This window comes from Marmota marmota, unplaced genomic scaffold, assembly GCF_001458135.2.
Source record: "Marmota marmota marmota unplaced genomic scaffold, marMar, whole genome shotgun sequence".
NCBI classification, from domain to species: Eukaryota; Metazoa; Chordata; class Mammalia; order Rodentia; family Sciuridae; genus Marmota; species Marmota marmota.
The window spans coordinates 31,722,595-31,741,366 of record NW_026000016.1 but is presented as its reverse complement, the minus strand read 5'-3'; the positions used below and the strand labels follow the sequence as shown (position 1 = coordinate 31,741,366).

The 18,772-nt window shown below is 35.5% G+C and overlaps 1 protein-coding gene across 1 annotated transcript in view; it reads right to left on the bottom strand.

The window, feature by feature from the left end:
- Ush2a (usherin) overlaps positions 1–18,772 on the bottom strand; it is a 740,698-nt gene that overhangs the window by 96,750 nt on the left and 625,176 nt on the right. Inside the window, exons 59-60 of the mRNA XM_015483330.2 lie at positions 8,219–8,377; positions 6,862–7,024 (exon numbers count right to left, since the gene is read on the bottom strand). Coding sequence (XP_015338816.1) covers positions 6,862–7,024; positions 8,219–8,377 — 322 coding nt within the window. The remainder of the gene's footprint in view (positions 1–6,861; positions 7,025–8,218; positions 8,378–18,772) is intronic.

Genomic DNA, 18,772 nt, shown 5'->3' with positions numbered 1-18,772 from the left:
AATCATAGAGCACCCCTGGGTTCTATCCCCAGTATGATGGAAGAAAAGTTAATTAGAAGATAAAGGTGAACAACAGAAGTATTTGAAAGAAGCTTCCCTAACCTGTTCTTTGGAGATAAGCACTATTACCATTATTTTGGTGTTTAACTATTTAGATTTTCAAAAACATATAAATGTAAAGAAACTTATATACTTAGAAAAACAGACTCATACTAGGCATACCATTGTGCAATATTTTAAAATCTTTTATTACCAAGAACCTCTTTCTTTTATATATATATATATATATANTATATATATTTAAAATATGTATTATATATTATAATGGTTTGGATATGAGGTGTCCATCTAAACTTCTGTGTTAATGCAGGGATATTCAGAGGTGAAATGATTAGATTATGAGAGCTATAGCCTAGTCAGTCCATCCTAATTTGAATGGACCTGGGTGTAACTGTCAGGTGATATGTGGCTAGAGGAGGTGGGTCATTGTGAGAATGACTTGGAAGGACCATCCTTGCTGTGATCCTTTTCCTTCTCTCTTTCTACTTTCTAGCTGCTATGAAGTGTGCATCTTTTCTTAATTGCTGCTTTCTATCGTGTTGTTCTGCCTCACACTGGGCCCAAAGCAATGGAGTCAGCCAACCATAGACTGAACCTCTGAAACTATAAGCCCCAAATAAACATTTCCTTCTCTAAGATGTTCTTGTCAGATATTTTGTTCACAGTGATAAAAAGTTGACTAACAGAAATTGATAGTGGGAAGTGGGGTTGTTGCTATGACTAACATGAACGTGTGGGTCAGAAACCTTTGGAACTGGTTTGTAGGAGGAATTTGGAAGACTTTGGAGATGCAGGATGAAGAAGACTTAGAATGTTGTAAGCACAGCTCAATGACAATTCTGGTGGGCGTGCAGAAGACCAGAATGCCAATAGGAATGTGGAAAGTAAAGACTGTGCTCATGAGGTTTTCGGGGAGAATGGAGACTCTATTGGGAATTAAATTAAAGGCCATTTGTGTTACATTCTGGCAAAAAATTTGTCTAAATTTTCCCCATTTCCTGAGACCTTGTGTGAGGCCAAATTTAAAGGTGATGGACTAATTGATCTGGCAGAAGAAATTTCAAGGCAGCACAGTATTCAGGCAGTGGCATGGATATTACTATCAGCTTTTATCCAGGGTTACTGTGAGAATCAGGAGTAAAAAGCAGAGCAGAAGGAATTTAAAATTTGTGTGTGTAAAACTAGGGTTAAGGAAGATGTGATTGTTGAAGAGATTACAGCCACTAAATATATGCTAAGTACTACAGAGTACTACAATAGGAATGATGACTTTGAGGGCATCTCAAATATTGACAAAACCATGCTTATTGCAAGCTCAAGGTTATAAAAAGTAAAAATTCCCTTGAGAAGAAACTGGGGGCACCCTATTTATGGGGGCCCTAGGAAATTGTTTCACTATGTTCAGTCATCCTGTGACTCAGAAGCCACTGCAGCTATAATTCCAGAAGGCCCAGATATTTCTAGAGCTGGCACCAGACCTTGACATAATTCATATGGTCTCCTTCTTCATAAATGCAAGATGCTGGAGTTAAGGGCTCATGAATGCTTCTACCAATATTTCAGTGGAAGGCATGGGAAGCCAGGAGAAGTTTTGCAGGGTCAGAATCTCTGTGGTCTGCACTTTAAAGGGTGATGCATGAAGCTGGGAAGTTGAAACTGAAGCTGGAATGGAGACCCTAGGACTTAAGAGATGCCAGTAACATGAATTGTCTGTCAAGGAAAGCTACTGGCTGCAGAAACAACCAGGCTAAGAGTGAGGGCATGAGCATTGCAACTGGCAAGGCTAAAGGGGTGGGACTGCCCACACCTTTTTGGAGAGAACTTCTTGCTGCCATGTTTCCCAGATGCTAGACTCAGAGCTACAGAACTTGTTTTCCCACCTGGATTTCAGTCTTGTTTTGATCCCATCAATTCTTTCTATCCTCTGCTCCTTCCCTTTGGAATATAGGTGTTCTCTTTGCGTCACTGTATATTGAATATATGTAACTTCTTGCTTTTGATCTTTACAGGGGCTCATAGTCAAGAGTTTGCCTTGAGTCTTAGATGAGATTTTGAACTTGGACTTTTGGGCAATGCTAGAACTGCTAAGACTATGGAGACTTTTGGAGGTGGACTAAATGCATTTTGCATTGTGAGATGGCTGTCCTTTTCGGAGGCCAAGGGCACAACGCTATGGTTTAGATATATGGTGTCTACCCAAAGCTCCTGTATTAATGACGGAATACTCACAGATGAAACAAGTAGATTATAAGAATTCTAATCTAATCAGTCTATTCAAGTTTGAGTGAACTAACTGGGTAGTAACTATAGGTGGATGGGGCATGGCTAGAAGAGATGGGTCTCTGAGGGCATGCTCTGGAATGGTTCATTTTCCCCATGGCTGCTTTCACTTTCTGTCTCTGCAACCCAGCCACTATGAGCTGATCAGTGCTCTCCCATTATACTCTTAGCCTTGATGCTCTGCCTTACCCTGGACCCAGAGCAATGGAGTCAGTTGACCATGGACCGAACCTCTGAAACCATAAGCCCCATATAAACATTTTCCTCTAAGTTGTTCTTCAGGTATTTTGGTCACAGCAAAGAAAAGTTCACTAACACAATCTACAACTGCCAAATTTGTCTTACTAAAGCAAAGCTTTGGACAACACATCTAGGGTATTATATTATGCTTCAAACTTAACACAGTACTTTTACATGTATTATTTCATTTAATTCCTACAAAATTCTGAGAGGCTAATTATCTCTGATGTTTATCAACATAGCTTTATATAAAAATGGAATATAAGATAGCAAATGATTTGTCCAAGGTTACATAACTAACAAGTGGCAGAATCCACATGACTTGAACACAAATCCCATGCTCTTTCCACGGTATCACATTGCTTCTTAATTTTCCCCCTAAACCTTCAATGGCTCACACTGACTTTAAATAGAAGCCTAAATTCCTTAACCTCATATTTAAAGCCTTCCAAAATCATTGAGTGAATGTAAATTTTCCCCATAAGCAGTACAGGCTTTCGTCAAACCTGACCATTACTTCAACCCTAGGCTATTACTGCTGGGAATTTTGCTTATTCTATGTTTTTTTTTTTTTTCACCTGAAATGTCTTCTTTGTTAGGCTTTGCTTGTTAAAATTCTATCTACCTTAAACTAAACATAATACAAATTCTGAAATGAACTAGATGACACATGAGGATTTGGTATGGTTGGCATATGAAATTAGTGATTTATGAAATAAAGTTGACAAATTAGTTTTTTTTTTTTAAATGAACACCTGGCATTATCTCATTTTGTTTGTTTTTCCAGTACTGGAGATTGAACCCTGAGCCTCAAATATGCTAAGCAAGCACTCTATCACTGAGCTCCACTACTATACTATAATTTCAGCACTCTGCACCCTTAGTACTTTTGAAATTTTTATTTTGAAACAGGGTCTTGCTAAGTTGCCCAGGCTGCCCTTGAACTTACTATCTCCTGCCTCAGCCTCCTAAAATAGCTAGGATTACAAGCATGAGCCACCACATTCAGCTTGATGTATTATTTTTAGTATGATCACAAAAGTGAGATTTTCCTTAGCATATAAGAGCATAGGCAAATCCACAAAAAAAATATTTCATTAGAACAGTAGGGTAGTATGATTCTGTTTATGTAAAGGAAAATGTAAATATAAAATATTAGTGTTAAATGAATAGTGTTTATATCTATTGATGGGAAATATATGTCATAGGTAAGTCATAAAGAGGTATAATAACCTTTGTAATCTTCTATATTCCTAAATATTCTTTTACCAATAAGTAATTTTTTTTTTAGTAACCTAAATAGATACTAAATTTTTGTTTTGGAAGTTCTCATCCCAGTAATGTAGACTTCATGCAATCTTCCCTGAATATTCCAGAGCAAGAGAAATGCTGTCTCCTGTAATTTTGGGGGTGACTATTTATAGTTCTCACATTATATTGCACTTTTTGATTTGCTTATTTAGCTTGTTTTTCATCTTTTACCATAATGAAGATCACTGGTAATAGGGATCAGGTCTTACAGTTTTGGTGTATGTCTCAGTAGGTCTATACATTTATGTATTTGTCTCTCTATCTTAATATCCCTTTTTATATTTTCCTATATAACTTAAATTGAATTGCACCAAAATTCCTTTGCCTTTGAGTCAATGCTTACCTTTTCTTAGTCAATTCAGTCTGCTTAATTATCAATTGAACAGTTATTTTCAGTTCCTTGCTTGGAATATCCTTCCATATCATCATCCTTCAGAACCATCTTAGATTTTATAATTTAAAATCTTCTAAATACTCAGAAGGAAGGTTCATATGTTTTTTTTTTTCCTATTTTACAATATATGCAGGGTGATTATATAATTTTTGTCTTTTAATGCACATTATTCAAATATTTTTATTTATTTAAAGAGAAACCTTATGGAAACATAAACCCCAATGCAACTGCATCATGATTAAAATGGAAGATCCTAGGGGAAGGAGATAATTTTATTACATATTTTGTAAATTCCTAAGATAATATCTTTAATGGATTTTGTAGACAGAAGTCTTGAAAATTTTACCTTTTACATGGTTGAACATATAAGATAATGGGGCATAGTGAAGAATCATTTTTATACTAAATTAACTCACCTGAGAGGAGGCAGCAGATATCTAAGGTGGCCTGTCTGTATGTATTATGTCGATTGCAAAACACTAACTTAAATGTTGTCCCTATTCTTGATCAAAAAACTTTGTAGAAAATTTTTCTTGTGACTTACTCATAGTCAAAAAGTAGCCTAAATGAACAGGTAGACTAAGCTGGAGGAGCAGTTGCATTATTTGTTCTAAATAAGTTGTTTTCTTTTGTTTTAAAAGTCTTGAACATCTCTCTTAATTTGGGTAGACGATTTTTAACAGCATGATATGTAGAAGCAATATTTAAACAATAGAATTACAGGAGGGAAAATAACCGGAGGAGGGGAGTACAGAGTGACAAGCACTTTCAAATGAGATTGGCAAGTTTATTCCCTGTGATTTAATGAAAATATCTGCATAGGCCAAACCTTGTCTTTGGTTTGAGTTAAATGCATTTCCTTTGGTGGTGATAGAAGAAAGAGCAGGCAAATGATGAAGCAGAAATTACATGCCATAACCTCCTCAGAAATACTGCAGGCTTGTGGCTCTAACTATACGAGGGGCCCTCTGTAGTCTCAGGATGAAAAAGAACGATGTGTCTACATTCTATTTCTGTCCTTACAAATTTCTGATTTTTTTCTGCAGCTATCTAAGAAAAATTTGATATTGTTGTTGTCTAAGCACATTTAAACTTCAGCTGAAATAACTGCCTAGTGATTCATGCCTATGTAGGTGAATATAACGATTGTATCTGGAGCCCCAGTGCGCCATTTTCATTTCACTTTAAATAAAAAACAAAATGTATCTATGTCAGTCAGTGCCCTTCTGCTGTACTGAGAGGTATCAAACAGGCTACAATTATGATTGTGAAGTGATTGTGTCACATTGGAGGAAGGTTTATTGCTTTTGAGTCTGCTAGGCAGTAACACATTCTGTTTCATATTACTCTTTATATCATTGTTTGGCTGTGACTAGAATAATCAAATGCCATCAAATGCTGTCAAATTCAATTTACAGTATTTTTCATTGAAGCGGGCTTTCTGCATTATATTTCCTGTTTTCCTTCTCTGGAGCTGCCATGGAATAGTGACTGTAATCAGGAGCTTTATTTACAAAACCAACAGAGTGAAGCCACGTCCTGGTCTCTAACAGATACTTTATTTCCCTTTATTCAGAATAGGAATTTGATGTGCTTTTCTCATACAATTAGCATTAAGTAGATGAAAGAAAACTATTTCAAGAGGATGGGCATTTGAGAGCCTGCACTGATGTGCTTAGCGTAAAATGTAAATTCACATTAGCCATTTTTACATGTTCGTGTGTATTTGAATCAGAAATATTATTCTTCAAATTACTGTTTGCTGAGAAGGAATTTGGCTGGCTCATTTTCGGTAATGTCATTTACATAACCAGAAATGCAATAGTACGTTCTCCTTCCTCAGTTTTCCTACAAACCCTTACTTAGTTCATCATGGAGGACAGATATGAACCAAAAAGGGTTTCAATACCCGAAGTTGAAGGAGGAGACTGAAGTTAGTTTCATTGAGTGCCCAAGTTGGAGGATCAAAGAGGGAGGGTGGGTGAGGCTGCTGGAGGTGGGGGGGAGCTGTCTGCCTAATGCGCATGCCTAGCTTTTGGAGCGCTGATGGCCATACACTGAGCTGGGGATGCCAAGCTCTCAGTAAGCCTCCGGGCTTCATTCTCTCCCTCTCTCTCCCCCTCATTCTTTCTTCCTCTCTATCCCTTTCCCTCCCCTTTCCCCAGCCTCCCTCTCTTCTTCTGTCTCTACCTGATCTCTCCTTTGCTCTCTTCCCCATTCCTTCTTTTTCTTTTTCTTCTTCTTCTTTTTCATTCTGGTGGAATTCTCATTCTGATTCCTCCTCTGGAAACACTTTATTCTTTTAGTAAGGGAGTCTCTTACGGGCTCAGAGGGCTCAGCTTTCAGGCGGATCTCAAATAAACCTGTCACAGAGTAGCAGCTGTGGCTTTTCCCCCTGGGATCATGTGTAAAAATTTCCAGTATCAGTGTTAGTCTTCACCAGTAGGTGCTCAAAAAAAAAAAAAAAGGATGTCCCTCCATTCCTTTATTGAAACAGAAATTGTAATTGATTCTAATACCTAGAAGAGCACACATATACCTAAGTAGCTAAAAATAATAGGAACAGTCAACTTTACCTATGAATTAAGTAGTTGATGATGATTCCGTTTGGTTTGTTAGGTGTCATCCATTTAACCTCTATCCGAGATGACCCCAGCGCCTTGAGAACAGGGGAATCAAGATCCATTGGGGCTGCTTCAGATGTTTTGACAAACATCCTACTGCTAACTCCACAACCTCCTTGAAAAATAATTGAGGTCTTTAGTAATTTGTCCAGCAAGGGAAAGATTCACATTCGTATATAGAAAGGTGAGAATATCATAAAAATATTTTAATCTGAACTTTTGTATATATACTTACATACATATTTTAGATCAGTACTATAAATCTCTGTATAATTTGACTCTTAAATAGGGAATCATTTTTGGATAATCCATGAATTAGCCACTTATTTAAAAATTCATAGACAATGAAGAATATGTTTGTCTGAAGTTTCTTAAGTTTATTGCAGCCATACTAGCCAGAAAGTGATAATTTGCTTGAATTTCAGAAGTGCAAATGTGACCTACATATATTATATTCCTTTCCTTTTTTTCTTTTTTGGTACTGGGAATTGAAACCAGGGGTGCTTCACTCCTGAGCTACATCCCTGGTCCTTTATTTTTTATTTTGAGACAGGGTTTCACTAAGTTGCTTAGAGCTAAGCTAATTTGCTCTGTTGCTGAGGTTGCCTGGGTATATTAATATATGAATCTATTAATATATCTATCAATCTCTATACTCAATGTAAAATGGAGATACATAAAAAAATTCTCTTGATTCTTGTTCTTCTCTCCTAAATCTCAGTTTACATTTAACTAATTATCCATTTGGAGGAAAGATGCGAACAGGGCAGGTGTTCCTTAAGAAAACACAGATGATGGTTTCACTGGCTGCAGCCTGAGCCAGGAAACTCCAGGTAGCAGTTTAGGTACATGACACAGGGTTTAAGAAAGCCCTGTAAAATACTTAAGATTCATTTGGGTATGACTCAAATAACTTTTAAATAACCTCTTCCTCCCTCCTCTTGAATAAAATTTCAATAAAACAGAGGTGAACACATTTCCTATATAATTTTTGTAATAACCCATTTTGTTTTATATTACCAATGGCTCCTTTGTGTGAGCTAGGTGTTTTTCTTTTAAAGGGCCTTATAAAACAAGACTTTCCAAAACTACCATTTTAATATGTTTAAATATTCATGATTTAATGTGCAGAAATGCAAAATGCTGTACTCGATGCCTGGCTCTGATTTTTCTGGGTAAACAGTCCACTACAAATAACTGATGAAATGTTAATCTTTGTATTTGAACTGAGAATTGGTTCCTTTTTAATGAAAAAAAATTATGAAATACTTTTTCATAAAGGCCCAGGCCAGGAATCTGAAAGACTCACCATGTTGACATGCTTGTATCCTTATCTCGTACTGTGTGAATGGAGCCAAGTTCTCCAGAAGAGTGGATTGATGGTGACCAACAGAGAAAGTCTGAGGTGTTAAACGCCCATCGCTGAGTAAGACATTGTATTCAACAGGAATTTGGGGGATGAGGATCCCTTCATAGAGAGGGAAAGAGGGAGAGAAAGAAGCATACATGTTCATTATACAAAAGGGTCAACATCTGTCCTTTAAGAACAGTGTATATTTAATATTTTGTAATTGAAAGGTGAGTGATTGCTTAATACAGCAATTCAAAGCAGCATAAAACTCAAGTTGGAAAGTACTAGAATATACATATCAGAAGTAGGTAACGTGCATCACCTAGTTTTCAGAAATTGTAATAGTCCCATTTGAGGATATAGTATATTGGCAAATAAAAGCAAAGGAACATTTCATTTAAAAAAATACAAGGCAATTAGGAATGGTGTCATATATTATTCCTAGGCTTGCTTACTCTTAAAGTAAATAAAAAAACACCCCACTGGTTTTGCTTGTGACAATATTTTTTTCTGGGGAGTGTTGTGTATGCATCCTGTCTGATGTGGATCCTTGACATAATAGCCCATAAAATATCTAAATCACAGTCTACCTAAAGCATTCTCAGTGTGTTAATTATTGGGGTCAGGACAGTCCACTCTGTCAGTGAGACTTTTATATCTTATATAATATGAAATTTGGGTCCAGTAACTGTCATTTTCCACCACTGCTTCCAAAAAAAAAAAAAAAAGAGGTCTAGTCATTTTAGCCTCTTCATAATCTATTTGTATAATTAAGTGCCTCCTTGGGTTGTATTTAGTCATGACAACATGCACACCTTCTTGAGGAAGGAATAGAAGCTTTGATTAAAGGATATCATGGAGGCTCTTATTACATTATCTCATTGATCTGGGAGATTTTAACACTTATGGCTTTAGCTATTTATTTACCTATACTTAGTAATTTTGTCTTATGATAGAAGCAAAGGAAGGGACAGACGTCAACAATGAGAAAATAGCATGGGAGTCAGAGAACCAAGAGGGGTGCGGTATAAAGAAGGAAATGTGGCTTTGCTGTTTGAAGACATAGCTCCAATGTTCGAGGAGTGGAAGAGCTACCACAGACTGAAGATGCTCAGGATCTTGAGTAGGATTAAAAAGAAATTAAGAAGTCTCTGAAGAAGATTTTGATCATTGTTGGGCTAATTAACTGTGTCCGGAGGGAGAGGCAGTAAGTAGTTTGTACTGAATTTGGCAAGTCAGACTGAGAAGATTTATTTTCAATCTAGATCATCCTACTTTAACTCCCTGTTGAATGTCTTAATAGCTTCAGCTATCAGTCTGTCATTGATTCCTGAATTCTTTTCTTGGAACTGATTAGATGCCAGGAAAAAACAAATGATGGACCCACCACCAATGGTCCAAAGTGGACATTTAAAGTTCAGAAGACTAACCTTCCTAACACATACTGTGAATAATTGTGGACTGATGTCAAAATATATTCATAAACAATGTCACCTATTTTGGGAATATCATTTTGGCAAAGTTTGGGAAATGCTTATCTAAGCCAAGGAAATCCACAGGATCTCACTTTTTTCTTGTCCACAAAAACTGGGTATGAGTTTTTTTTTCCCTAAAATGTGTGAGACTAGAAAACGATATGTACAGTGAGTAGTTAGGACATTTGTGAGATCCTTGTAGAGGTAAAGTCTCTGACATCACCTCAGAGTAAACTGCAGAAAAGGTTCATGATGATTCCCCAGTGCATTGAAAAGTACTGTGCTCATGATGTAGTCCCAGTGCAGCGTGGTTTTAGTCCCTGGCTATTGCTTTTTAAAATGAATTCGCTGTGCATAATCTGCCCTAGATGTAGGATAAAAAGTTGGTTCAGCTCATGACATTTCTGCTCAGAATCCCATAGTATTTTTTTTCTCCATGCAGGAGGAAAAAAAAAGATGTCATGATAAAGATTAAATGCTTTAAAATCTTGAATTCATTTTTTCTCTTTATTGGTACAGTGAGTACACATAATGGGCTTATTTAGAAGATATTCTTTAAGGCTTAATTCTCCACTGCAAGACAAAATGGGGAATGTTTTTACAGCTCCCAACAAGGCTGCTATAATTAAAACGAAGTTTGAGAGTTGGATGAAGAGAATTGATTATACAGACCATTTGAGACTCTCAGTTCATTAATGGGTGAGGAAAACCTAAGTACTGTGTTAGAGGTAAAATAAAGAGCAGTATAATCAGGCTTCCCCCCACTTCCTCTAAAAATGTTCTTCAGAGAGTACTGCTTTGAGGTAGTAAAAAAGATTGAAGAATGAATCAGGGACCCTCTCAGTTTGCAATTTGACCTTTCAGCAAGAAGATGTGTTTATGGAAATTTCCGTCTGGAGTATTCTGGAATGTCACAGCATCCCACCTCACATTTTGGGCACTTCTCCTTATTGTAAACCTGATATGGTCTGTGGAACAGTGGGAAAAGAGGTTGCTGTTTGTACCTGTATGTTTATGATAAAATGAAGAGAGGAAGAATCACTTGGACGTCACACTCATTATGAAGATTAGCGTTCAGCTCTTCCTACCATCCTGGAACATAACAGTGTATTGCTTTCTAGCCACCATGAGAATAGTGCAAAACATTATCCCATAAATTATATATATATATATGATATAGGCAAATGTAATGGAATATAATGCCAAATTTGCATTATATAAAAATTTGTAAGATAAAAAGGGAGACAAGGAAATTGCAAATTTATAGTGACTACGTTAGACTATTCTCAAACCTCCTAGGATTACATGATCATTCTGTCTTCTTTGTTCCTAGGGTATATCTTATGAAAAAGTTTATGAAAAATATGCCATCAAGTTGTTGAACTAGACAATCCAGAGTGAATCTGACAGATCAAATACTTCTCTTATTTTTTGACTGATCACTGGTATTCTAAGCAACCTCTAGGAATACCCGTCTCTTCTTCTATAAAATGATGGTCCTATTAGCTACTTCATAGAGTTGTGAGGATTATGTTAAAAATATATGTAAAGAATTTGAAAACATTCCTGTAACAGAGAAGGTCCTAAATAAGTGATAGACATCTCTACAAACCAAAATGAAGTGGAAAAAATGAAATAAAAAACAAAAACTACTGACACTGTTCCCATGTTCCCTCAAACACCTCTGAACCCTTTCAAATAAAGTTTCTATTCCAACTACAGGTAGGAAATACATTCAGTGTAATGTCTTTATAGCTGTGTGTGTGTGTGTGTGTGTGTGTGTGTAGCGTAAACATACACACATACACACACACACACACACACACATTTGGTACCTGGAATTGAACCCAGGGCACTCAACCACTGAGCCATATCCCCAGCCTTTTTTTGAATTTGATTTAGAGACACGGTCTCACTGAGTTGCTTAGCACTTTCCTTTTGCTGAGGCTAGCTTTAAACTCGAGATCCTCCTGCTTCAGCCTCCTGAGCCACTGGGATTATAGGTGTGCGCCACCACGCCTGGATAATATTTTGTTTTTGTTTTTTATTTTTTTTAATGTGGACTTAGATATGAGCAAGTTGCATTCCTATGAAGATATCTTGTTACTCATTCTCAGTAGTAATTGAGAGTGGTCTTTCCTCCAATCCATCTGAGGTCCCTTTTCTGTGTTTTGAGTCTGTATCTATTGGTCTGCTTCCAGAATTTCCATCCTTCCGGAGGAAATGTCTCCTCTCTAAAGGTCAGGAGGGTCAGGGAACAAAACAGCACTTCCACCAAGTTTCACATGGAGACACGATCTCAATTCCGGCTTAAGCATGGCTAGCCAAAGCATGAACCTGGGATGTATATTTTTCACATCATGATTAATTGGCAATAAATATCCTTTACATATACCTATGAGGTGTGGATCCAGGAAGTGCTCCTGTAAGCCATGAACATGTCAGATACTGACATGCATTTAGGAAAGAGGCCCCCCTCCACTGTCATAATTTACAGGACAGTGACATGAAAGTCTCTAGTGTTCCTGTAAACCCTATACCATCTGCAGTGAGTCTGAAACGACCGGGCCCCCTGGTATTCTGATGACTAAATGAAATGAAATGGGCATATTTGTTAGAGTCAGCTGGGAGGGCACACGACTTGGTTAGTTCCCGAGTTCATAAATTTATGTCAGAGCAAGAGGAGCCTTGGAAGCTCAAGTGAACCAATTTACCCTAAGTGCAAATGGCAGTTTTGTTATTTGGTGTCAAAGTTACCAGTCGCACAATGACAAGCTGCCATAACACATTTTCTTGTTCACTAAAGAACAAGGATTTCGTCGGTTAATATTCCTTGCAATGCTCCTTTTCATAATTTACAACAACTAGATGCTGATAGGTTATTTAACATTTATGAAGTTAAGATGTAATCAGAAAAACCCTGATTATCTTTACAAATAAAAAAGTTAAATTATTCAACTTTTTTTTTCTTTCTCCGTGGCTTCATTTCACAGCAGGTGCATACTTTACAATGGGACAAGTCAATCAAATAATCTTTTTTTAAATGTTTTTTTTTTTTTTTTGAGCTGGAGCAGGAACAATTCTAAGAGGAAAAACTATTAATTCTGTTTGATTGTTGCATTTGCTTCAAAACACTGGTTGCACTTAAAACATAGTGCATAGTGCTTTTAGTAACCTGACCTAAATTCTCTTCTGTATAGGGAGAGTATCTCGATTATGTCCTTGTGGAAGTGAAAAGAGGTACTCTTGAACACTTCCATTTCAATTGCATGGAAAGTTGACCTATGCTGATAATAGTTATCAATAGTTATTCGACCCTTTCTACCTTAATAAATGGTAGGATTCCTGTCAGGAGGGACAACATCTTATTTCTCTTTGCAATTCTGTAGGTCCAGCACCATGCCTTGCCCATGAGAAGGGATTAGTAAGCATATTTTTAGTTGAAAGAATAGAGGAATCAATCTATCCAGAGATGAAATATATCCCATGAAGTTTTGAGCTACAAATAAAAATTAACCTAGTGGGTTACCGAATGTAGTCCTGTCCACAAGTTTTACTGTCTTCATTCATATTTTCTGTATCTAGAGCAAAATTACTTTTTAGCTTTTTTTTAACTGAATCATAGAAGAACTCATAAAAATTTATTTGCTTTCTGTATTGTTTAGGTGGCAAAATAATGAGAAAATATGGCCCATGTGGATGGTATTTTACACCTATTTGATGAATAATCTGGAGAAAATAGCTTCAAATGTCTAATTTGACTTTTTTCATTAGTACAATGTGGAAAACAAAAGGGCACTACATTGTTACGAGCATTAAATGAGATAAGTGTTTATCTCTTAGCAAGTGCCAAGCATATATTAAAACTCAATAATGTAAGATACACTTGTTAACATGTAAAATAAATCCAAATAATTAAAATGAGCTTTATATTTTCTTCCAAAAATCACTAATCTGTGTCATTTGGTTATAGCATTTACAAGAAAAAGTAAGACAATTGTCAATGTTGAATCATCCCAGTTAATGCAATATGAAATTTTTAGAAAGCTTAGTGCCAATTTTGAGTTTAAATAGAAAGAATATCATCTAGTACACAGCAGCCGATGAGCTAACTGAACTCTAAGGATGTCTAATGTCTTCAGATAGGCCATATTGTGGCTAGCTAACCTTTAATCAAACTTGATTAATAAAAATCATTTATATCCCTAACCAATATTAATTAAAATGATTTCTCAGCAGAAGCATTGTTGCCAATTCTTTTCTTTAATGGACTAAAAGATGAATGTGGAAAGAAAAGGACCAGTATTTCGATATTAAGCATTAAATCTAAATAACTCACCATCCTTGGTGAGAAAAAGTACATGTTGAATGCAATGACACTGTTAATTAGAACATGATTAAGGGCTGGGATAGTTCAAAATATAGTCATCATCTTGATAAATTAGAAGAGCTCATTATTATCTCCAGAGTTTAAATAATTTTCAATGTTTGGATTCTTAAACAGCAGGGATATCTATCTCCATCCTTTTTCTGAGTAAACCATTTATGTTCCATGAAGTCTTTTCTTCTTAATTTTCTTTAATTTTTTCACCCATTAAGATGACATATATCCTTGCTTCCTTTAATATGAATGTGTAAGTCCTGATCCAAGGTTTTGAACTGGTTCAAACAGAAAAATGGTGAGAAGGAATTTTTAGGAGTAAATTAACCCGGCTTATATGTCGTATGTAGGTTCGAACAATAATGGCAGTTGTTATGAACTGCTTTACCATGTCATCTCAATTCATGTAACAAAAAAGCAAGGAAGGCATTTATTATTCTATTTATCAATAAGAAATCTGAATTTCTTGCCTAAGGCCACAGGAAAAATAAACAATGGGACTCATTCCATATAGAAACCAACATTTCCTTTTCTAGACCATGAAAAAACTCATACATCCATAAGACAACATATGGTCTTTGAAAATACATGTATGTTCCCCATTTGTCTTTAAAGAAGGTGTGTGTGTGTGTGTGTGTGTGTGTGTGTGTGTAGGGTTGAGTAAATGTGAAGGGAGAGGAGGGCTTTATAGGAAATCAAGTCTATGATCATTTCAAGCAGCAGATCATCCCCCATTTATTTGTGTTTGTCTGCATAGCAAATTGTGAAAACATACTCCACCATTTTGTAAATCCACTAATTTAGCAAATATTTTGTAAGAATTTGTCATTTTTTTTCTATCATCTTATTTGGAAGTGCAAAGGATGTACAATGAGAAGAAATCTTAGTTGATTTTTAGAGGTTGCAGTGTTTTGTTAAAAATACTACTGACATTAAGGTAATAAGGAGGCAAAGTGGACCATGATTCACCTGAGTGGTAAGAAAATAGTCAGCAAGTCTTCAAAATAGCCTTTGAATAATCTCTTTGTAGACCATTTGAGAGATGACTCTTCCCTCCTGTCACCAACTACAATCTTCCTGCACCTGAAGTCTGGTTTTGCTAAGGCAGGGCTCTTCTTGCAGGACTTGTGGATGGGTAGGTGGAGCTCTGGTTGCTAATTCCTTCATGATGCAGGAGATAACTATGGCCAGGTGGATGTTTTTCCCTCAGGGGTTCACCATTTTCCACAATCAATTCTTCTGGTTATGTTGTATTCCACCATGATATTTTTCTCAATGAAGATATCATACATTCAACATAAAAATGTATGTTGACATGCCCAGTGAAATATGATTCTCCCAGAATCATTTGGTTTTTCACCAACCCCCAGCTCAGAATCTCGATCCTCTAGACTTCTATTTCAAAATGCAGAGTCGATGCATCATACATCAGGGAGACTTTGAGTCATAGATGAAAAGTTTGGTTTGGATTTAAGAGTTAGAACAAAGATAGGAAGGAATTACTCCAAAAGGTAGTGACCTGGATTTGAATCCTGTCTCTGCTGTGTGACCTTGAACATACAATATCCATTCTTTGGAGATTTAAATTTCTTAGTATGGAGATAATAACATTACCTGTCCCTTAGGGTTTGCACAAGCATTAACTGAGGTGAAGCAGGGGAAGTGATTATTAAAGTCTTTGGCACATACTGGGAATTTAACAAATGCAAACAAAACAAGCAATATAAATACATATATGATATTGGCTATTGGTCTCACCATTACTCTATTCACACATACTCTATAGAACTCACACCTTTGACTAGTAGGATTTATAAAAGTGTTTATTGATAGCACTGAAACTATTTTGTTTATCAACAACACTGCAACCCTAATGTGAAAGCTGAATTACACTTAATTGCCTAGGTAATTTTTTTGGTTATGAAGTAACCACATAGAACTTACCCCTCTAAGGTTATTCTCTTTATATTAATCACAAAACAAAATACATGTTAACAATCAATGAATTTGACCATTATTTTGGCTTTGGATATTTAAGAGAAACTTGTTTGATTCATATTTTTAGAGAATTATTAAAGTTGACCACTTTGGTTTATGGGATCCCTGGTTACTAAAAGTCAAACTGAACTAAACAACTAAACTAAAACAACTAGTCAATTAAACTATTAAACTAAAAGTCACATGCAGAACATTTTAAGAAGTCTAAATTTAGTATATGTTTGTGGTGGAGATTCTGTCTTTGTACAAGCTTTCTAGATGATTCTAAAGTTCATTTAGATTTGGAAACTATAGAAATGGAATGTTTGGCTAATTATTCAGCTCTGCTTGTGATGTAATCAATTTGGAATGCCAGGCAATATGATAAATATTTAGAAAAGTCCTAATTGTGAGTACATAAACAACCGCCACTTATAACAAGTTTGTTTCCTTTCTGGTGAAAATATATATTTGTGACTATTCAGGAACAGAAAAAATGTTTTTGTTATCCAAATCAAAACACAGCATGAGGTACTTTCCAATAAAATCAACTGTAGATTATACACAAGTCAAAATCATTTGACTGTTTACTGAGTTCAAAATCCTTCTAGGTGCCAGGAAAAAAATTCATTTTAGATTTTAATCTTTCCATATATTATAGGGTTTCTGTAATAGATTTTGTGTATCTGAAACTAAAAGATTGACAGGTCTGGATATTATAGATTTATTAACCGTTGGTTAAATGGTCAGAGTTAGCAAGTATCCTTTTTTACATTTTCTCTTAGTCTGAACTGAAATGAATTTTTTTTTTCTGTATAAAGCTTGGTAGTTAAGGTTACAAGCAAAAGTTATGTTTTATTCCACAATGATATTTTTCTCAACAAAGATATCATACATTCAACATAAAAATGTGCTTTGAAATCAAAGAAAGAAAACGATATAATGTTGGAAAATTTGACAGAAGCCTTAAAAAGGACTAACCCCATTCTTTTATAATTTTCAAAATATGGGCCACCAGATTCAGCAAATGCTGGAGCAAGTACCTTTAAAAAATGAGTAATTGAGGGCAAAAATTAATTTTTCAGAAAGTAGCCATGTTTATCCATAGGATAGTATACAGAACTAGTTAAGTTAGTTCATTTAATCTTTATAGCAATTTTACTTGTAGATGCATTTGTTATCTCAGGAAAAAAGAAGACAAATTGAGTGGTTGAGGTCAGCTTACAGTTGGCACTACTAGGGTAGGAATCCTGATTTTCTTGTTTTTACTTTGGTTATCTGTCTTAAAAGAAAGATACCTTCAAATTCATGCCAAGTATGAAGTCTTCCTATTAGCAAAGGCAATCTGCATGTTTAATAATGTAAAAATAGTAGATAATGTAACAAGCTACAGGACTTCCAAACACATAGTTAGAAAATCATCCACTTTGTTTACCATCATGGACTATCCCTTCTTGTTCGTGGGGTTGTGGAAAACCCTGGTTTGATTCTGAAAAATCTTTAGCTAACAGGCTGAGTCTGGTCTTAAAGTGGCGCTATCCAGCCTCATTTTACTTTGTGGGGCTAAAACACAGTAGCACTCTAAAATGCCAAGGAAAAAATATGGTAACAGGTTTGCAAGATAGCAATACTGCACCAAGAATGTAAGAACCCGGGTTCTCTAAAGAGGAATGGAAATTTGTATTTCCCTTGTGAGAGGATTTCTTTTCCTTCATTGAAATTAAGAACAGAGTTCAGAAGTATCTATGCTCCTAAAACTTAGATAAAGATTATATTGCTTAGTAATATATACTGCTGCAACTGGTTATTCCTTTATGTTTTATTAAGTATATTGTATATTTATATTAAAGCAAAGGTGTATGGAGTCATTTATACTTAAAATCTTCAAAGAACTTATATTTTTCTTTGCTTATATAGCTCTTGATAAAATTTCTCCTGTGAATTTGTACAAAGAAGACCTTTCAGATTATAACATTGGAAGGATGTTTATGATAACTGGATTTGTATATATTAGGCTTTGACATTATCTGAATGATTATATAAACTTTTTTTTTTTTACTAAAATAGTTGTTGAATTCAATGAAAAACAGGTCTTCAACTAAATATTTTATGGAATGGATCTGCTGTCACGTTTACTGTGGCTAAACTTACTCTGATAGGTACAATATGTGTTTGTTTCAATTTCATTTTAAGACTAAATATTAAAAATCAAATCAGGTATTTCTGAAGTGTATTTAACAACTTAATCAGTTTTAAGTTTTACTTGGAAAAAGAGCCCTTCTTATGTACTTTATGCTAAAAGATAGAAAAGGAAGATTTCACTCTAATCTTTACTTCACAGTGTTGATGTAATCAGGATTTTACCTGAGGATGATGCTTACACCACAGTATAATAATGCACTAAATCACAAAAGCAACTCAATAGGAACTAACTGGCTCAATGGAAGCTACACAGTACAGAAAGGCAAAAGCTACCATGTCTGGTCAGGATTCAAGTTGCATAGACAGAAAGAGCTATTGTCTTTCCAAACTCCTGTTTCATTGATAAAAACATAGAGGAAATGATAGTATACTAATGATCCAATCTAAGAAATCCTGAGGACATGAATGTTCAAAGTAATTTTGACTTATATAGTTTATATATATATATATATATATATATATATATATATATATATA